Raw genomic sequence first — 6,822 nt, 5'->3', positions numbered from 1 at the left:
CAGCAGGAGGAACCCACTGTTGAGAGCTGACCTGGTCCAGGGTGAGGATGGGGGAAAGCCCCTGGCCTCCCTCAGGGCACCCACGACTGTCAGCACAGCGTGATCCTGCCAGGGATGAACCCCAGCTTTGCTTCGCTGCCTGGAGTCACCCCAGCTGCCACAGCAGACAGCCGCCTGGTGCTTTCCAGGGCCCCGTCAGGTCTCACCATGGTTGTGCCCCCTCCCTGCCCCGGCACACTCCTACCCCAGCTCCTGCTGCTCCTCCTGCTCCTTGTCCAAGTGCAAGGGACTGCTCCGAGACCATCTCTGGTCCTGGGCTGCAAAGATAAAACACCTGGGAGGTGTTGCACTCCAGACCTAACCTATCTCCCTAGCTCAAGGACCTCCGCAAGGGACCTGGCAGTGGGGTCATTCTGTCCTGTCCGACTGCCCCACACAGACCTCACTGCCCGTGGGGAGAGCCTGGGCCTCCCTCAGCCTTCCCACGCTGCCACAGAGCCGCCGTGGCCTCTCCCAGCTGGCAGGATGGGACCCTTCACCGGGTGCTGGGTATGCAGCATGGAGCCAGGAGAGGCAGAAACTTTTCCCTCCTTGCAAAAGCCTCCTGCAGGGCAGAGCCATGTGGTTCCCCAGGTGAGAGCCCATGGGGGGCTGTCCCTGTCTCCCCCTGCAGCTCTAAGCATCAGTAGCAGCTTCTGGGTGAGGGCTCTGCATACAGCCCATGCGCTGCCCTCACCACCTCCGAGCTGCAGCTGATGTGAAATCTAAAGGGCTTTTCCCAAAGCAGCACCAAGCATCGGTGCAGCGTCCCTCCAAGCAGTCCCTGCTACTCTGGCAGTCTGAGAAAATGTTTCCAAAACAGCTGCCAGTACCTCTTTTATTTAATCGGGAGGAGAGCAGGAGGAAGGAGAACTCCTCCTCTTCTTCCATCGCTTGCTCCTCCGCAGATGTCCTGGCAGCCGGCAGCCCCCCGCACCTCCTCTCCCATGTCCCTACCAGTGACTCGTGCTGGGGCTGCTGCTTCTCTGCTCCGAAATCCTCTGGCTTCAACAGCCTTGCATGGTACAGGGCTGTGGCCATGCAGGAGCTGGCTCAGGAAGGGCTCCAGCCCGGGGTGCGGGACCGAGGCCAAGCATTGCCCTTGCTGTACAGGCAGCCACGGGCATTTTGCTGACAGCAGCGCTCTGACACAGGCATGCCTCCAGAAGAGCCCCACCGGGGCTTTAACTGGGTCCGACCAGGGCAATCAGTGGGATGGTGACGGTTTACAGCGCCCCTGGGTCTGGCCCAGGCTCTCCAAGGCAGGAATTCAGGCTTTGGAGTTGGTACTCTCCCCCCATTCTCACTGTCTTGCAGTATTTGTGTGTCTGAGCAGAGTTTCATCCCCCCAGATTCAAAGGTGTTTCCAAGTCAGACTTTCTGCCAAGCTGTCAGCTGCTTCCCAGCTCCCCCGGGGCGACTCACAGGGTGTAAATATCTCGCTTGTCGGCCCTGGCTCCAACAGGTGCCCGCAGCCGGCGGGTTTCCATGGCCCTCAGTGCAGACACGGGGCAGTCATGCCGGCTGCGGGGCGGCACTCACAGAGGGCACAGCGGCCTCAGGGAGATGTGGCTGGGGTGGGCGAGCGTGGCCCTGACCCAGCCGGGAGCAGCTGAGCCCTGCAGCAGTGTTTGCATTGAAGTGCTGGGAGGCGATGAACCCATCCAGATCTCAGCATCGCCCCTTCTCCTTGGTGGTACCTGGCCAAGCCCTGCCCTGAGCTCAAAGCGAGGTCTGCACCCTCTCCCACCTCGTTGCCTACTTTTGGAGATGTAGAGCCTGCCCAGGTTCAAGGGGCATTAGGGACAGCTGCCATGTCTCATCTCAAGCAACTCTCGGCCAGGCGCAGGTACAGAGAGATTTGTGTTCCTGAGCTCCAGACAAATGAGTTTTCACCACCGAGGCAAAAAGCAAACTCTCGCTGCCTGGGGAGATGCTTTTCCCTAGAACTTAGTGTAATTAAAAAATAACAACACAGGGATTTCTCCAAAGACTAAACACTTGCTCACACGCCAAGAAAAACAAACTGGATGACCTCTTAAATAATGCCGCCTGCTGTCATCTGTGGTAGCATAGAAAACGTGCACTTGAGCTCAGAGACGTTGCAGAAGCGTGGGAACAACGCCGGTCCTCCCAGGTCACAGGTTTTCTTTGGTCATGTTCACGCAGGTGGAAAAAGATGAGTTTCTGTAAATGCCAGGACAAGGAGACAGTACCCGGTGTGACAGCAGTGACGTACATGTCATGGAAAAATGGATGCTGGGATCTAAGCGATCTTAAGTCAGAACAGCCAAAACTGCCTCTCTTTAACTCAAGAGTGATGATGGGAAAATGGAAATTTGAAACATTTCCAGCTGTTAAGTGCTTTTGCATTTATTTTTGGCCAATGAGATGTTCAGCTTGTGTGTGGGGGTTGTGTTCTGTAACTCCTCCAGGAAAATAAGCATGAGGAGAAGGTCCAGGATCCTGACAGAGGGGAGGACGAGACCAGGGCAGAGATGGGGAACAAAACCTGGGCAGATCTGGCTGGGGAGATGAAGATGTTCTTGTGGAACCCAGAGGAGAGAACATGCCTGGGGAGAACAGCCAAGAGCTGGGGTAGGTCCTTGCTCAAGCCTTGCTTTCGGGGATCGTTGCCTTTTCTGCTTCACGACGGACGCGCTTGCCTGTGAATGTCCTTGATAGCTTGAGCTGACCACCCCCGTCCCACATTTTCAGGGTAGATGTTTCTAACTAGTGCAATGAAGAACTAGTGAGGAGGACAAGCAGAAAGCCTTGGGAAAGTTACCCTTGGTCTGGATGTTAATATTTACTGAGAATGTGAAAGCAAAGATTTTGGGCTGCCCAGACTGTGTTCTGGGAAGAAATTAAGAGCCCGAGCAAGCGCGGGGGCTGCAGGTCGGTCTGCTGCAGCCACCAGTGACCCAGCTCCTGCCTGTGTAAGTCAGGAGTCCATGGGGAGGTGGCTTTGGGGTCATCAGTGTTGGTGGGGGAAGAGCACCCGAGTCACAGGGCAGGCGTTTCGGGGAGGGTGGACACTGCGGGGCCGAGCAGCCCTCCTTGCCTGCGTGTGCCCTGGCTCTGGGGCGGGAAGGACTGGTCATCGCCGTCACCCCACAGCTTCCCGGGGTGTGACATGGTGCCCACAGCAGAGTGCACATGTGCTATCGGGGCTGGTGGGCTGGGATGTGCCAGCGAGGGTTTTGAGCGCCCTATTTTATCTGTATCCATATGGCCTTCAAAAATTATCGCTGAGCCTGGAGGTGCCCTGGGTGATGAAGAGCAGCCCACGGCTGCGGGGCGAGCACTGCTGCAGGCTCAGTCCGAGACCAAGGTGCCACAGCACACGCGATGCCATCCACCTTTGCAGCTCTGTTCTCCTGACTCCCGCAGCGGAGTGAAAATCCCCAACCTTAGCCCAGCGTCATGTGCACATCCACACCGGTGTAAGGCTGCAAATTATCGGGGGCTGCTGCTCAGCGTTTGCAGCCCTTGGCAGCTGGCACTGGCAATGTGCTCGCAAGACCCGCAGCCTGCCCGTGCCCCCACTGAGTGCTCTGGGTCTCCTGCAAAGCCTGTGGGGACAGCTAGGAGAAACAAAGGAAACTGCCTACGAGCACCAGAGGAGTCTGAAAACCCGCAAGCACGAGTCTGGGGCAGGCCTTGAAATCCACGTTTGCTCCCCCGTGCCCTTTGCCGGCCACGGATGCAGCCCGGTTTTGCTGCTCCTTTGCTGGATGGGAAGGCGCAGACTGGAGTGCGGCTGCAGTATGGGGGTGACAGTCCTTAGGGACGTGGGTTTGGGTTTCTGGAGGCTCTGCCAGGTGCTGAGAAAAGCCCTGTGAGAGGGCTTGCTCAGGCTGGTGTGCGTGTGGCCCTGGCTGGCTATTGCTGGAAGTTACTTATTTACAGCCTCGGGGAGGGTGCAGTGTCCTCCTGCGCTCTGGGAGCATCATGGTGTGCTGTACGGCCCCGCTGCCCTATGGGCACACATACCCCCAGCTGCACACGCGTGTGCGCTCACATGCCTGTACAGGGGGGGCAGGAGAGGCATTGAAGTTACTGTGAAAATCAAATTTTCTTTTAAAATGAGAGCATTTGGAAGTGAATGGAGCTGAACTTTCCCGCTCTCATCTCACAGGTGAGGAGGAGGGAGTTTGCCCAGCCTGGGGCTGCTCCCCTGTGCCGGCCCTGAAGGTGTTCCCCAGGGATGGGGGGCTCAGGGGACTTGTGCTGCCAAAATGCAGGGAGCCGGCTGGCCACAGGGTCAGCACTGGAGGCCCCAGCCCCTGGGAAAGTCTGCACCCCCGGCTCTGCTAGTGACAACGCTTCCTGCTGCATTGCAGGAAACATAAGAATGGGAACGGCAGCAGCACCATGTCCCAACCCCCCCCAGCAGCAGCTCCAGCCCCGCCAGGCTGGTGCAGACACACCGTCCCAGCATCATTGTGGCAGGGCTGGACATTGTCCCTGCTGTGCCACCAGCAGCGGTGATGGTCCCATCCGCCCCGGCTCAGCCTGCAGCAGGACACAGCCCTGCAGTGGTTCCCAGCACCGCAGCCCCGGCAAAAGCACGGCAGGAGCGCACATCTGCGTTCCCAGGGCTCCCTCCGAGCTGCCGGCATGTTTCTCCTGGGAAATATTTGGGTTAGGCCTTCACTTTGCTTTCTGAGCGCTGGGTTTTATTCATAGGCCATGGCCTCTTGAGACATCCTCAGCCATCAGACTTGTCCAGAGAAAAAACAAACCCGTTCCCTGGACGTCAGGGCTATGAAACAGCCAGCAGTGCTGCTGGCTTCACTGATGCCGCTCGCTTCAGTCCCAGCGCTGGGGTCCCTGCCGTGCAGGTGACAGGAGTTGGGGCAGGAGCATCGCCCCGCAGCCCCCATCGGGAATTCAGACATGCTGAAGCCACTGGGTACCTTCTTGTGTTACCATGCCAAGAGGGGATGGGAAGGGCAAGGGCCAAGGTCAAGTTTGTCTATCAGAGAGAGCCGAGACAGGTGGACCCATGGACCTGGTCCTGACCCAGCTCTGGGAAGGGCCATGCAGCAAAAAGGGTACAGAGCCAAATGGCAGCTGCCCCAGCCCTGGGGCTGAGCAGGGAATGTGTCTTGCTGAGAGTCCTGCACCCAAAAATGCCAGGGTCTGTGTGTGGAGGGGGGCTGCAAGCTCCCACCTCCATGATGGACTCAGAGTTGCGGAGGGTGCCATGCTGAGCATGGCTGTGCATCCCCGCAGGACACAGCCCATGGGACGTGCTCTGGTTGCATTAACAGCAACGTGCCCTCTCTCTTTTGCAGGCTTAATCTTACTGTTTTACTTCATTTTCTACATGTGCCTGGCGGGAATGTTTGCCTTTTGCATGTACGTGATGCTGCTCACGCTGAGCCCCTACACGCCCACATACCAGGACCGCGTGTCTCCGCCAGGTACGTACCCCAGCCAGCCCGGCCCCAGGCACCTCTGCTGGCACTCCCCAGCAAAGCGCTACCCAAATGGCGTGTCAGGGACCTCGGGTAAAGCCCTGCTGGAGCTGTATGCTCCTACGGTCAACCAGCCCTCCATAACACAGGGTGTTATAACTTACCTCAGGGCACTGAGAGTGCTGCAGGTTCTCTGCAGAGGATCAGGCATCTTAAATAGCCTCATGTGAAGCATTCATTCTAATTATACTAATTGTTATTCTAATTATGCTAATTATCAGGCTAATTATTCTCAAGATAAATGAGCAAGTTTAGGCATTTCATAGGTGATGCCCATACATTTCATTTGCTGCCCCTTTATACCTCATATCTTCAAAATAAAATGCAAATCAAGAGCAGCTTTTATGCATTATTATTTAGGCAAGTCCTAGCAAGTCCTAGCAAGATAATGTTCCAAAACTCCACTGGGTTCCAAAACCACCTGAGAGTGCTGAGGGAGCTGGCGGAGGAGCTAGCCAAGCCGCTCTCCATCATCTATCAGCAGTCCTGGTTAACGGGGGAGGTCCCAGACGACTGGAGGCTGGCCAATGTGACGCCCATCTACAAGAAGGGCCGGAAGGAGGATCCGGGGAACTACAGGCCTGTTAGCCTGACCTCAGTGCCGGGGAAGATCATGGAGCGGATCATCTTGAGGGCGCTCACAAGGCAGGTGCGGGACAACCAGGGCATCAGGCCCAGCCAGCACGGGTTTATGGAAGGCAGGTCCTGCTTGACCAACCTGATCTCCTTCTATGACCAGGTGACCCGCCTAGTGGACAAGGGAAAGGCTGTGGATGTGGTCTACCTGGACTTCAGTAAGGCCTTTGACACCGTCTCCCACAGCATTCTCCTAGAGAAGCTGGCGGCTCACGGCTTAGACAGGTGTACTCTGCGCTGGGTCAAAAACTGGCTGGACGGCCGGGCCCAGAGAGTTGTGGTAAATGGAGTTCAATCCAGTTGGCGGCCGGTCACGAGCGGTGTTCCCCAGGGCTCAGTATTGGGGCCAGTTCTGTTTAATATCTTTATCAATGATCTGGATGAGGGGATCGAGTGCACCCTCAGTAAGTTTGCAGACGACACCAAGTTGGGCGGCAGTGTTGATCTGCTCGAGGGTAGGAAGGCTCTGCAGAGGGACCTGGACAGGCTGGATCGATGGGCCCAGGCCAACTGTATGAGCTTCAACAAGGCCAAGTGCCGGGTCCTGCACTTCGGCCACAACAACCCCATGCAGCGCTACAGGCTTGGGGAAGAGTGGCTGGAAAGCTGCCTGGCGGAAAAGGACCTGGGGGTGTTGGTCGACAGCCAGCTGAACATGAGC

General features: G+C 57.2%; 1 protein-coding gene across 1 annotated transcript in view; it reads left to right on the top strand.

Moving 5' to 3' along the window:
- Positions 1 to 6,822, top strand: part of ATP1B4 (ATPase, Na+/K+ transporting, beta 4 polypeptide) — a 12,839-nt gene that overhangs the window by 429 nt on the left and 5,588 nt on the right. The window contains 2 exon segments of the mRNA XM_009330873.1: positions 2,475 to 2,637; positions 5,343 to 5,471. Coding sequence (XP_009329148.1) covers positions 2,475 to 2,637; positions 5,343 to 5,471 — 292 coding nt within the window.

The sequence above is a fragment of the Pygoscelis adeliae genome, unplaced genomic scaffold (genome assembly GCF_000699105.1).
Source record: "Pygoscelis adeliae isolate BGI_AS28 unplaced genomic scaffold, ASM69910v1 Scaffold100, whole genome shotgun sequence".
NCBI classification, from domain to species: Eukaryota; Metazoa; Chordata; class Aves; order Sphenisciformes; family Spheniscidae; genus Pygoscelis; species Pygoscelis adeliae.
Note: the sequence above shows the minus strand (reverse complement) of the source record. Positions and strands in the feature narration are given on the sequence as shown.